This window comes from Uloborus diversus, chromosome 8 (assembly GCF_026930045.1).
Source record: "Uloborus diversus isolate 005 chromosome 8, Udiv.v.3.1, whole genome shotgun sequence".
NCBI lineage: Eukaryota > Metazoa > Arthropoda > Arachnida > Araneae > Uloboridae > Uloborus > Uloborus diversus.
In genome coordinates this window covers 158,079,635-158,094,199 of record NC_072738.1, presented here as the reverse complement: position 1 = coordinate 158,094,199, position 14,565 = coordinate 158,079,635, and the positions used below count along the sequence as shown (strand labels likewise).

The 14,565-nt window shown below is 37.0% G+C and overlaps 1 protein-coding gene across 1 annotated transcript in view; it reads left to right on the top strand.

Annotated features, from left to right (window-relative positions):
* LOC129228703 (unconventional myosin-XV-like) overlaps window positions 1-14,565 on the top strand; it is a 261,173-nt gene that overhangs the window by 37,371 nt on the left and 209,237 nt on the right. Inside the window, exons 13-15 of the mRNA XM_054863387.1 lie at window positions 151-274; window positions 4,877-5,104; window positions 7,668-7,871. Of these exons, the coding sequence (XP_054719362.1) occupies window positions 151-274; window positions 4,877-5,104; window positions 7,668-7,871 (556 nt within the window). The remainder of the gene's footprint in view (window positions 1-150; window positions 275-4,876; window positions 5,105-7,667; window positions 7,872-14,565) is intronic.

Genomic DNA, 14,565 nt, shown 5'->3' with positions numbered 1-14,565 from the left:
TGACTACTTTTATTATTTCTACCGCGCTCATAATTTCTATATTGGGTTAAAGCAACCATGATGAAATAATTACGCTCATTAACATCTTTGACATGATGTTTAGTCTCTCATTAGTTATGTATGATTTTTTTTTTCTTCTCTTGCTCTCAGGGATGCTATTGCCAAAGCATTGTACTCCAGTCTCTTTTCCTGGCTTGTCCAACGTGTGAACAATATTGTTTTCAAAGGTCCTAGAAAAACATCAATAGCCATCTTGGACATCTTCGGTTTTGAGGTAAGTAATTTTCTCATCTTAATTTCCTACTATTTCTGCAACATTTTTACTATTTATTCTTTGTTTTTTATCCTAAAGCATTACATAATATTTTGTACATGTTTTGTAATATTTTTACATCATCATTTCTAAAGAATGAAAATTCTTTTATTCTTAGTAATTAAGAAATGTTTTAAATCTTTCAAAAAAGTATTTTTTGTCCCCTATTTTTCATGTTTTGCTGTCAGGGGCGGATCCAGAAATTTTTGTAAGGGAGGGGGTGGGGGCAGTGGCGGCGCAAGAGCAAAAGCAGACGTCAGCGATGCAGTTTTGCGAGGCTCTTTTAATCATAAAATATTCTCAGACAATTAATTGAAGTCGCAGAACTAATTTTTGTACTAACTATTGGCACTTAGAATGAACGATTCACTTTATAATTGCTAGTGTAAAAAGATTTCATGACTAGTAGCGCAATCAAAAATTTTTTGGTGGTGGGAGGAGAAGGCATATTGAAAGGAAAAAAAAAAATGACTTGATAGAAAGGGGGGGTCCGGGGCTCTCCCCCGGAAAAATTTGAAATTTGTAGTTTACAAACGCCATTTTAGGCTTTCTTAGCTGATGTTAGGAGGGAAAAAAGGTATGGGGGTCTTAGTGGAAATTTCTAGAAATTGAAGCTTTAAAAACGCAATTATAGGTCATACTTATTGACTTAGGGCGGCCAGACGCTGTCCCTGGTCGATTTTTTTTTTCTTTAACAGGTCGGAATCAGTTCCTCCCCCATGCAAGTTCTCGAAATTGAAGTTTCAAAGACAGAATTTTAGACAAACTTTTACAAGATTTTACGGGAAGGAGGTCCTGGAGTTCTTTTTTGGAAAAATTTTGAAAATTATGATCCTAAAAACTTAAGCAATATATTCTATATTCAGGAGCTATTCCACTTAAACTTTTTATTAGTGTTGTTAAAAACACCTAATTACTTAGATATAAAAGAAAGGCGGTATGGAGACCCTAGCCCGAGTATTTTCTGAAACTCAAGCCTTTAAAAACGCGTATTTTTTAATATTAGGCTCAGTAATTTTTGAAATTCAAGCTCCAAAAACGCAATTTTAAGCGATTTTCGATGCTGTTGAATATTTGGGGGCTTTTGGTTGGAAATATCTCGAAATTGAAGATTTGAAATTTCAGCTGCTCCATAATGCTTTCGGTGTGTCTGGGCGGAGGGGAGAGTTCGAAAGAGCAGCATTTTGAATATTTTCTTATTTTTAGACGAACTAGGAAAAAAGCGAAAAAAATAAAAGAAATAGGACGGGGGTGGGAGGAGTAGAGTTAGCTGATCAATAAGCTGTAACTATTGAATATTTTCAATTCAAAAGATTTCATTTTAAAAGAAATTTCACTAATTAATTTCTTTCAAAAAAAAAAAAAAAACACAATAAAAGAATAAATAAATAAATAAATAAAACCTGATGTAGAAACTTGAAAGAAGACGGATAATTGCAACAGTTTCAAATCTTTGCCCGCGTCGAAACTAGTATGTTGTGGCCATCACGAAACTTTCTTCTATATTTTTCTTTTTTTTTCTGATCCCTCCCCATGCTTGACGAGGAAGCAATATTCCCAACAAAAACAAAATTACACATGCAAAAACTTGACTACCATCCCAATGTCTGAATTATTTTAAAAGCAAAGCAAAAGAGCGAAAATTGAAAGTTATTTTAAAAGCCTTGCTTGAATTAATTACAAATATTTTATTTGTTAACAAACATAAGATGGCAACAGTTAAAAATTTTAAATCATTGAGATAATATTTCCGATCATTTCCATTCAATTAAAATCACGAGAAATACGCAGACGACAATCTATTACGATTTATCTTTCTTATTGTTGCATTAATAAAGCTATTTTTATTCAAAAAAAAAAAAAAAAAAAATCAACACCTCTTGGAGCGATTGGCGTCAAAATTGAACCAATGCCTGTTTACGTATGGATTCACATATATTCCAAATTTCAACCAGAACGCAGCATTACTTCTTGAGATAGGGCACTCACAATGGAAAAAAAGAACGGGCGATTGCGCTACCCCCTTTCTAGCTGTTGACACCAAAATAAAATCAGCTCTTATACCCACTAAGGACTACTTGCCGATACATTTTTCTTTCATTCTGTTCATTATTTCTTGAGATACAGCAGTCACAATCGACGACAAAAAACGTTCTATAGCTCAACCCCCGTTTGAGTTATTGACACCAAAATTGAATCAGCACCTGTTCCTGTTAATGACAACATATGGACCAAATTTTGTCTGATTCCGCCAGTTACTTCCTGAGGAATAGCAAGCACGCGTAACTCAAAAAACGTCCCATTGCTCCACCCCCCTTGGAGGAATTCGCGCCAAAAACCAATGGGCACAAGTTCACATAGGGGCACATATGTGTACCAAATTTCGTTCGATTTCATGCGGTAGTTTTTGCTGTAGAGCGGCCACAAAAAACTGGTCACACACAGACGTGACACACACACATACACACACACATACATACACACACATACATACACACACACATACACACACACACAGACCGACAGACATTTTCCAAAAATAGTCGAAATGGACTCAGCACACCTCAAAACGTTCGAATCCGTCAAAATTCGAAATTCGAAAATTTGCACGAATCCAATACTTTCTTCTATGTATTAGATATAGAAGAAAGTAAAAATTGACGATCAGGCACTGCTCAAATTTGTAGTAAAAGGGCCCGACAGAATTCTCCAATTGGGTCCCGCATTTGCTAAGACTGGCTCTGTGCAGTCTCCTGTTCACGCTATATTTTGATTACTGTGTCTGTTGTATTTAATAAGAGCTTCAACTGAAAACATGGACATTTCTTAAAACTTCTGAGAATTTTGCGAGGCCCTATCTGCGCGAGGCCGTCGGCTATCGCCGACGTCGCCGACGCCTAGCGCCGCCACTGGGTGGGGGTCAAGTTTCAATGGCCAACATTATCCTTCATACATAAAAAAAGTATCAGTTAAGCAGGAATGCCGACAAAGGGATGGCGCACACCCTCCATGCTACGGAGCCCCCCCCCCCCCCCCAGATAAGATCAAAATCCTTTCACATTACATATCCCCCTCCGCTAAATTTTTCAATGGCGCAACCTGCGCCATGGATCAAATTTTCATTAAAATTCATATTTCTGCAGGCAAACATGCTGGTCATGTTCGTAAGTTTGAATATATGACACTGCAGCTATAAAATGGTTAGAAAAAGCACACACAACACACACACATGACATGAGGTTTGATAGAAGAGTACTCTGAAAAACGTTAAGCTTATTAGGGATGATTGTTCTTTTGAAAATGAACTAAGAACTCAAAATAACGATAGCCCCAGTCAATCTTTTGAATTATGACGTGCTGAGAAGAAATACCTTACAGAACCAAACAAATCAAGGTTTACATTGATTCTATGTGCATTTAGGGGAAGGTCGGGTAGTATCGGACACCTAAGCCATTTCAATCATAACACTTTTTGTTTTATTTGTAAAGAATTAGTTTTTATACTAAATTATGCTGTACTAAGTTACCTAACATAAATTGTAAACTTTGGTTAAAAACAAATTTTTGTCAAACTCTATTTCTGGCCAATTTTAAATTTTGGAGGGTTGTATCGAACAAAACATTAAAATGTTGAAATAAAAACAAATAGTTATAAGAAATAACATTTTAATGTGCAAAAAAAGGAAACGAGCAAAGTAGTTGGTTACTTAGAATAGTATACTTCTTTGTTTTTCCGTAAAGCTTTGATCCTCTCACCCAAAATACTTTTTGGGACTAAATATCTTTCACTAGCTTCTCTAATTGCCATTTTATTAAGTCCAACTTTTTCAATGGCTTCTTTCATGTTTGTTTCATCCCATTTATGTCGTGATTTTTACATTTCAACCTGTTGGACAAAGAAAAACACCGTCAGTATTTTATTCTGGTGCCAGTAACTTTGTCCGATACAACCCGAAATTGGTTTGTCCGATACAACCGAACTGTAAAGCTACTGTTGTTTAGCCACCACTAGGTTATTACTTAAGTTAGACACTTTTATAGCTCATAATACTTAGATTAATATACTATCAGTCTAAAGGTATAACTATGAAACAATGTAATTTAGTCTATGTGTAAATGTATGCCCCAGAAGTTAAGTTCGTGCACTGCAATTCTCTCAAAAAACAAACAACTAGCTTTGCACACCAGAACGAACGGTTGATCTGAACCAATATGGCGTCTATGGCTTTCTTCCCCAATACGGCATACTGTGTTGACCCAATACGTGCTGCCGCTGGCGGCTGAATTAAGAAGCAGCCCTTGTCCGGTACTATCCGCTGTCCGATACTAAGCGACCTTCCCCTACTATTTTTAGTTACATAATAATTTTGAAATTCTTGTCACAGGGAAGTCAGCTAACCTTTTGACCCTCCCCTGAATCCGTCCTTGGTTGCTGCGTATTATGTATTCATTATTGTTTCATAATGAAATTACAATTGTAACAAGATGTTTATTGGGTCTATTTTACTTCGTCATAAACGAGCAGGATATCAAAATTTCAATATTTATTTTTTACTTTTACAGGATTTTAAAGAGAATAGTTTTGAACAATTATGCATCAACTATGCCAATGAAACCCTCCAGTATTACTTCAACAAGCACGTCTTCAAACTGGAACAGCAAGAATATGCAAAAGAACGCATCGAATGGCAGCCCATCAATTACCAAGACAACCAACCAGTGCTGAATCTAATTGCCAAAAAACCTGTTGGAATCCTTCCTCTGTTGGACGATGAAAGTAATTTCCCAAAGGTAAACTTTAATGTTTCTTCTTTGGCGTATTTTTGAGTTCATTTCTGTCGAGAGTAATGATGACGCCATTGCATCTGAGTATTTGTTTTGAGATAAGGTGTAGCCAGAAATTCTTGGGAAGGTTCTCGAATTCCTTTCTGCCAAAATGGAGACATAGCCACTGCAGCATGGAAAGAAAACCCTTTGATTTTAAACATAAGTAAAATGTTTCTAGTTTTTTTTCTAGGGGATGGTTGAACCCTTCCTCACCTTGACTACAAAATAGTTCTGTTGGGTATGCAAGCGTTTTTCGTAACTGAAAACTAAAAAAAAAATTATTTGAATTTTGACCTCTTGAATTCAAATTATGTTTTTCGCAGTCACGAGTGTGTGTGTGTATGTAGACATGTGTATTTATGTGTGGGGGGGATGCGTGTATAGGCATGTGTGTTTGTGTCTGTGTGCTGGCATAAGTGTGTAGGTAGTTGTGTGTATGAATGTGTGTGAGTGGGGGCGGGGTATGTGTGTGTAGGCATATGTGTTTGTGTCTGAGTGCAGGCTTGAATGAATGGGTAGTTGTGTGTATGTTTTTGTGTGTGTATGTGTCTGTATGTATGTGTGCGTGTGTGTAGTTGTGTATGTACGCGCGTATGTGTAGGACATGGATGCAACCTGGAGACGGCTTTCGCTATAGGAGCAGCATCGTGAGGAGCCGGTCGACGGTGATGGTGCGGAGGTTGGCGGTGGGAAAATAAAATGATAGGACGCCAAAAACAGTCAAGTGAGAACAATAAGCAATCGTGATTGCGCAAAAAAAAGATAGGATTCCTTATAGGAGATATATTAATAATTTAGTAACAATAATATTATTCTTTACAAACGAGTCAAACTTTCTGACCTTACTATTGTGTTACCGTTAAGACCGAATATTTAATTATGTTCTCGGACATTGATCAATGAATAGTAAATGCTGAGATTCATCAATTTCGGGTGCTTCACAATAACATATTCATTCAGATAATGCTCTATTCATTGGTGTTTGGTTAAAATTTCCAAAGATTTTCATGACTTAATATTATAAAACATAATCGTAAGTTGGAGGGGACAGAAGCTGTAGACATGCTTCCTACAACTTGCTTAGACATCAAACTTCTCTCATGAATACAACTATATTGAATTTCTTATGAAATGGTTTTGAGGTTTTTGTGATAAGTAAGTTTTAGAACTTATAAGTTTGCAGTTTTGTTAATTGATTCATGCTATTCTGGCTGGTCTTTCCTCCGGCCGGTATCGTTTGAAATTTTACATCGTTAGATCTTTCCCAAATTTGGAATCAAAACTCAATTTATAATCAAATAAGGGCAATTCCACGGGTAACTGACTGACATTTTTGAAGTAAAGCAGCAATGTGTATTTTGTAATATTCAACACAAAATATACATTTTAAAAACAATCTTTTCCCGTGAAATATTGTATGTTTTAACTGAATTCAATGGTTAATTCCCAAAATACATTTTGTACGATTAAAAAAAAAAAGTGAAAAGAATGGTAACTGACCGACATATTCTTTTTAAAATGTCAGTCAGTTACCGTGTTTTTAATAAATATTTTAAAATTATCCAAAATGTATTTCGGGAAGTCAATTATACCAATGAATTCAGCTTAAAAAATACAATATTCCAAGGCAAAAGATCTTTTGCACAACATATATTTTGCGTTTAATGAACCAAAATACGTATTGTTTTGCTTCAAGAATGTCAGTCAGTTACCCGTGGAATTACCCATAAGTAAAATACCATTTCTCAGGATCATTTTTAAAACTATGAATACTGAACGAACAAAATCAGTATTTATGAAGTTTTGCAAAAGATTTGACTGTAATAACGAAGGAAAAACTTCATTTTTGGTCAAATGTCGTGAATTTTTAAGTCGCCAGAAATCAAACTGCGAGACCTAAAAATTCACTACGAAAATCCCATCACGATGATTCTTGTTTGTTTATAGCATGTAAGCACTGACTAAGATCTGAACACAGTGATGAGAAAATCCATTTCGGTGTCTCAAACCATAGCAAAAACTATGGAAATATGAATGTTGTCTTGCCTGCGAAATGTTTAAGCTGCCTCACACCAGACTAAAAATATAATTAGAATCTCCCTTTCTTGGTTGCAAAATATTTATGCTGCCTTCCATCCGTTTTCAAAATAATAATAAGAATCCCCCCTTGGCATAAAACGTATAAACTGGCTTACATCATATTCAAAACAATAATAAGAATCCTTCCTTGACTTCAACATGTTTAAGCTAACGTACATCATATTCAGAATAATAATAATAATAAGAAGAAGAAGAATCCCCCCTTGATAGCAAAACGCTTAATCTGGCTTACATCATATTCAAAATAATGAGAAATCTCCCTTGGCAGTAAAACGTTTGAGCTGGCTTCCTTGATTGCAAAGCGTTTTAGCTGCCTTAAATCAATAGCCAAAATCATAATTACTTAACAGTATAATGTTTGACCAATCATACATCAAATTCAAAATAGTAACAATACTTATGGTTTTTCATGTTTAATTTTCCACAGGCCACTGACTTGTCCTTCTTAGAAAAATGTCATTACAATCATGCGTTGAATGAGCTGTACAGTCGGCCTCGTATGTCTTCAATGGAGTTTGGAGTGAAGCACTATGCTGGTCAAGTCTGGTACTCTGTGGATGGATTCCTTGACAAAAACAGAGATACTCTTCGTGGAGTGGTGGTTGATTTACTCATAAGCAGTAAGCTACCGGTAAGAAATTTGGATACTTGTCTGTCCATCAGATATACATCTTTTACAGAACGTGTTCCGAAATTAACGGTCCATTTTTCTGATCTGCATGTTTAAGGAAGGAGCTAATACATATCCACAGGACAAGGAACTCGTACAAAAAATGAATTTAATAAAGTTTAACTTGTTAATCCCTCATGTCAACTCACAAAGACTAATGTTCTGCTATGGAGAGGAACACGTTGGTTGAACGTAGCGGTTCGTCCGCCATCTTTGAGCTAAAGGCCACTTTCTTCATATATCTGCTGTAATGAACTAGCGGGGACGTGGTGGCCTGATCGTAAAGCCTTGGTTTCCCAGGAGCGAACACGCCGATCGTAGGCGTCGCTCGCCTTGGTTTCCCAGGAGCGAACACGCCGATCGTAGGCGTCGCTCCACGCCGAGGCGAAAACTTGATTCTTCTGCGCATGCGCGTCCGAGATAAATTGACGTCGTGACTGGCCGCTTTGGAATCCACTTCACTTTGATTTCAGCGTCACGGCGAGTAGCGACGACGAAGACTGGCGATTCGCTTCTAGGAAACCAGGACTTTAGGCATCGGACTTGTGATCGAAGGGTCCCGGGTTCGATCCTCGCTGGATCGAAGATCCACCGTCTTCATTAATGGTGGCTAGGGGACGTTAAATATGCTCGTGGTCACAAAGTCCTCCAAGGGAAATGAACGAAACCATCATTTAGCCCCAAGATGGTGGACGTGTAGCTACTTATTCTACGATTCATGGCTTGACTTTAATGGACCAGCTGTGAAGCTGCTGATTGCTCCCACAATTCTAGCTGATGCAGGATTCTGACTTTAATCCCATACACGAGGGATTATTCTTGACCCAAAACGAATAAGTCAAATGGCGTTTGATTAGGTGGATTCGTTATAGTGGTGGCTTTTTTCCGTATTTTCTCTGGGTAACGGAGAAACGCACCTCTGTATATTTCTTTCTACTCAGGAGATAGTAGCTATTTTTTCTTCTAAGGAGAGCATTTCTTCAAACACTTTTGAAAATAATTAACGTCTTAGTGTTTTTAATTAAAATGGACGTTATTTTGGGAACACCTGCATTTAATGCTTGGTGCATCGGTGGTATATATTTTAGCTGAATTGATTGTTTTGTGAATAATCAATTCTTTTTGTTGTATTTCAGAGGTGATTTACGAAGTGAAAAACAGGTTCTAATAGTTTGGAAACTTTGAAGCAGAGAGGGCCAACAAACTGGTAGTTAAAATTAATTGAGCACACGAGCGAGGGTCTGCAGCAATGGTGCGGTTCAACTCGACAATTGAAGGCAAAATTTGAATTTTTCACAAAAAGTTATCAACCATACTCTTTCTTATCTGCCACTTTGCTGGCAGTCTCAGCTTTAACGAGGTGGGATCTTCATCTAGCTGTGTTATTGACTATTCCTGACTGATGAGTCCCGGGCTGTCAGTATACGGTATAAAAATGCCTTTCCAAAAGTTTTTACTAGAGCTCAGTACCCGAATTTCAATTTTTGCGAGTCTGGGCAAACTTTGAAACTGCTATACTTACCGATGATCTTTCTTTAAGTTTCAATATCGAGTTTCAGCAAACAAAAAACGAAGAAATAGGATAAAGTTGCGCAGACGTTGCAGTTTTGTTGCAACGCCTCCACCGAGGTAGTTTGGATCTACTAGATCTCTAGATTCCTAGATATTGCCAAAACCCGAACAACAATCGATTTTTTGTTGAAAAAAATACAAATTTTGATAGAATCAAGTATCAAAAACTGTGCTGCCATCTATTGACGAGGTTGAAAAAAAAGTACAAATTTTGATGGCATCAAAGATCAAAAACTATGCTGCCATCTATTGAAGAGACTAGCAACCATTGACATTCTAAATGTTTCATAAGCATGTAAAAAACAATATCAAAGACTTTTTTTAAAAGTTATTTTGTTGTATGAAAGAATAAATACAGAGATGAGGGTTACGAACGATAAAACACCATTATGAGTAAGAACGGGGACTGAGACAAGGCCGTATCCAGAAATTTTTTTCGGGAGTGGCCAGGTTTTTCTTTTCGAACATTGCCCGAGCACTCACACATACACACGTTTTGGTTTCGTTTTTTAATGCTCCCACGAAAATTTTTGAAAAATAGATATAAAAATCTGTATTTTGGGGCCTTATATGGTGGTAATTGAGACTACAAAAATATGAAGAAAATAGGCAAACAAAACCTTTTAAAAGTTATGCACACAAATATAGTTTAGTTCACAAAAACTTGTCTTGAAAAATATGCTGCAAAAAGGCGAGAATCGTGATTTTTGCATTTTTTACGCAAGATGTATCAAGGAGCTGGATTAGGCACTTCTTGGTAATCAGACACTAGCCTAATCGGAAACGAGGGACCCGACCCTTGGCCTTGTGAAGTCCCGAGTGTAAATTTTATAAGAGTTTTAGAGGGAGGAAGGAGCAAACAAAAATCCCATGTGATTCATTCTCTGAACTATATTCATCATTTTTGTACTGAAAAAAAAAAATTAATTTGAATTTTGACATCTTGAATTCAAATTGTGTTTTTTTTTTTTTTTTGCAATCACGAGTGTGTGTATGTAGGCGTGTGTGTTTGTGTGTGTGGGGGTATGTGTGTTGTGTGTAGGGTATGTGTATGTGTGTGTAGGCGTGTGTGTTTGTGTCTGTGTGCTGGCATAAGTGTGTGGGTAGTTGTGTATATGAATGTGTGTGTGAGGAGGGTAAGTGTATGTGTGTGTAGGCATATGTGTTTGTGTCTGTGTGCAGGCATGAATGTGTGGGTAGTTGTGTGTATGTGTAGGTGTCTGTATGTATGCGTGTGTGTTAGTGTATGTGTTTGTGTATGTGTGTATGTGTTTGTGTGTGTAAGTGTATGAGTGCGTTTGTGTGTATGTGTGTGTGCAGGCATGTGTGTTTGTCTCTGTTTGCTGGCATAAGTGTGCGGGTAGTTGTGTGTATGAATGTGTGTGTGGGGGGTGGATATGTGTATGTGTGTGTAGGCATATGTGTTTGTGTCTGTGTGCAGGCATGAATGTGGGGGTAGTTGTGTGTATGTGTGTGTGTATGTGTAGGTGTCTGTATGTATGCGTGTGTTTTTGTGTGTGTATGTGTGTGTGCGTGTATGTACGCGCGTATGTGTAGGACATGGATGCAACCTGGAGACGGCTTTCGCTACAGGAGCAGCATCGTGAGGAGCCGGTCGACGGTGATGGTGCGGAGGGTGGCGGTGGGAAAATAAAATCAAAGGACATCAAAACAGTCAAGTGAGAACAATAAGCAATCGTGATTGCTGAAAAAAATTTTGAAAATCAACATACAGCGTTTTTTCCACCACCCATTCAATTGCTCTCTTCTTTCTCGTGAAATTCTTAAAAATGTGCGTTTTCGCAAGTGGTGCAATTTCTTTGTCCGTCACTATGTTCCATCGATTAAACGACAAAAATCACGCTCACATATATTAAAATTCTCTACCCCCTTAAATGAATGGCCTGTCACTGAGACTAATAATAACGAATCGTAAAGATATGAATCCTGTCTTTGAGGTCCTACTTATCTAGTTCTGACTGATCGGCACAACGACACAGTAATAGGGTCGTTTCCAAAATTTAAAATTTTTTTTTTGAAAGAGCATGCTTAAAAACATAGGTTTTGGAGATTCTTAAAATAATTTGAATAAGTTAAATACTTAAAAAACATATTTTAATTGGTGCGCTTTCATTGTTTACGCTTCTGCCAATGACATCACAAATGATGAAATGCCATTCACTGTTGACATTCGCAGAACTTAATATTTAATTCGCTTCTTTACGTATTGGCAACGATATGGTCGATAGCAAGCGTAGAGCGCAATGTTTAATTAGCTTCTTGATTATCATAATGCGGAAACGCGGTAGACAGATGCGGCAAGTACATCCTTATTTTCAAAATCGGACATTTTAAATAACAATCAAGCGTTGGGAAAATAAAAGTTATTTCTCGCTTTTTTTGCTTATTCTATCAATTTTAGTTACTAAGAGTAGTACTTTTGACTAAATGAAACAACCCCATTATACATGAAATACACCGCCAGCTCAGTCATTTCCAGCCGAGGACTGTAGATTCGTGCTTATTACACTCATCAGCCCGGCATAGGAAAGTGACTGAACTGGAGATGGAAAACGTCTTAAGGAAGCCTAAAGGGCGAAACAAACTGGTAGCTAATATCGAATTAGCATAGACCAGACGAGTGACCGAAGCAATGGTTCGGTTCAACTCGAAGATTGAACGCGAGGCAAGGTATATTCAGTAAATTACCGCCATTCGGCTCAGGTTTGAACTGATAAAGATCATGATGAAGCAGGTTCATTATTTCAAAATTTTTCAGTGGAGAGGTGAGGGGGCAAATAATACACATTGAGTGCGAATTCTGTCGAAAAGCAATAAAAAATATCAAAAAACTCCCATTTTGGTTAAATACATAAATTTCTCAATGCTTGCAGGAGGGGGGGGGGCGAGCTACCATTTTCTGACCTTCCTAAGTAGTTAGCCTGGAGATGGAGTTCTGTTGTCAGAGCGGATCGACTTACTACTAGGTACTTTTACACCATAAGAATTCGATATGTTGTTTTTGATTCTTGACTGCCTTCCTAATTTTTAAGTTTCGAGAATTTTAAAATTGATAATTTTGTTTAGGATGGGAATAAAAATACTTTGGACAGGGGGACTTTTTTTCTAAAGGAAAGGTACCCTAAGTTCTAATCTGCACCCCATACCACGAGTATACAAATTTTCATGATGATCGGTTGAATAGGTACGGTGTGAAAAGGTAACAAGCAAGGGAACAAAGTCACTTTCGCATTTCTGTTATTAGTAGGAATGTTTGATATTATCGTTCTCAACAAAATTTTATTCGGAAAATTGAAAATTTCCCCAACGCTTTCAAGCAGGAAGTCGAAAGAAACTGAATACTTCCTGCAAGATTTGGATTTCTATAGCGCCATCTAGGGATAACAGGATAACTAGATTTCAGGTTCGTCCAGTTAAAATTACTCTAAAATGTTTTTTACGGTTTTCTTCATGCCAAAATTTAAATTACTTTTCAAGAGAATATTACCATTTTAGAAATTGAGTCAATAAAAATGCCCTTAACTTCCAAACTGAGTTTTTTTTTTTTTTTGCTTCGGGTGATCTTTTGATTACCGGAGTTGAAGCTGTCTTTTTCGTTGCCAGTTTAACTTTTTAAGAAACAAATTATATATATGCGAAACTTAACTTTGCGGAAGATTGTTCATTTGTTTTTCAATTTGAAAAATTTTAAACAGCAGGTGGAAACGAATCTTGCCTGCGGATACTGAATGAGATGTTGCACAATTTTGAATCACGTCATGTTATTTCAAGGCAAGGCAAAGCAAAGGATTCGCTATAACAATGGGTGGGCGAAGTAAGGATTTCGAAGCGATCAACCATACTAATATTGAACAGGAGATTACCGTATGCCATACAGAGACTGCAGTTTCCTCCTTGTTACCCGACTACAGCAAAGCCAAAAGGGAGGGTCATGATTTTAGCAATATATGTGTGTTTGTATTTACGGTTGTTCCACCGTAGCGCCCAAACTATTCATCGGATTTTGATAAATAAGGTGTCATTCGTTTTGTAATTGTGACCCGGGTAACAAACGGTAACTACATTTTAACCGACTTTCAGCAATAGAAAAATACGATTTTACCTTATAAATCGTGATTTTAACAAATTTCATTTCTTTCTCTTTTTAGCGCGGGTTTTAAATAAATGTATTAAAAACTGTAACCTTACTACGTAATAAAACGAGCTGATGTGTGCATCATATGACTTCCTTTTACTCCAATTTAATGTCTTTTTCTCATTATTGGCAGTTTTAATGTGATTCAATAGTTTACTCTCTAAATATCACCAACAGTGGCCAAAATGAAACCTGATTAAAACTTTTTTTTTAAATCGCCAAATTTGTCGCCAAGTTAGCGACAAAACTTGGCGACCCATAGACTGGCGATATATCGCCAAGTGTCCGCCGAATTATTACACCACTTGAGTTTACATCGAAATTAACAATGATTTCCCTCCAAAAAGGGGGCAAATGACCCCCTTTGGAGCATCCTAATGCAACCAAAAAGGGAGGTGCACAACTTAATAGTCTAAGTACCAAATTTCAATTTTCTAGGACATTCCGTTCTTGAGTTATGTGACATACATACACACATACATGCGTACATACAGACGTCACGAGAAAACTCGTTGTAATTAACTCGGGGATCGTCAAAATGGATATTTCGGGTGTCTGTTCGTTCCTAGGCATATATCCACGTGTGGTCGGGTTGAAAAATAAACTCAACACTCATTCGGGGGTGAGCAAAATGGAAATTAAGGCCGATTTTTGAGTGAAATTTCTTTCGCAAATACAATACTTCCTTTTTTTGTAAAAGAAAGTAAAAAATAAAACTAAACCCGACTACGGCCAAAAGCACTAAAAGGTGTGATTTAAAAGTTTAGATCTAAAAGCACTAAAAATTTAGTTCTATTGAAATCCTGTCACTTCCCCATAATTAACAATATAATTCAATTTGAATGCCGTAATCGTGCGTTGTCAAGTACACTAAAACAAATGTAGTTTACAACGCATGACTACGACATTTAAATTGAATTATAATAT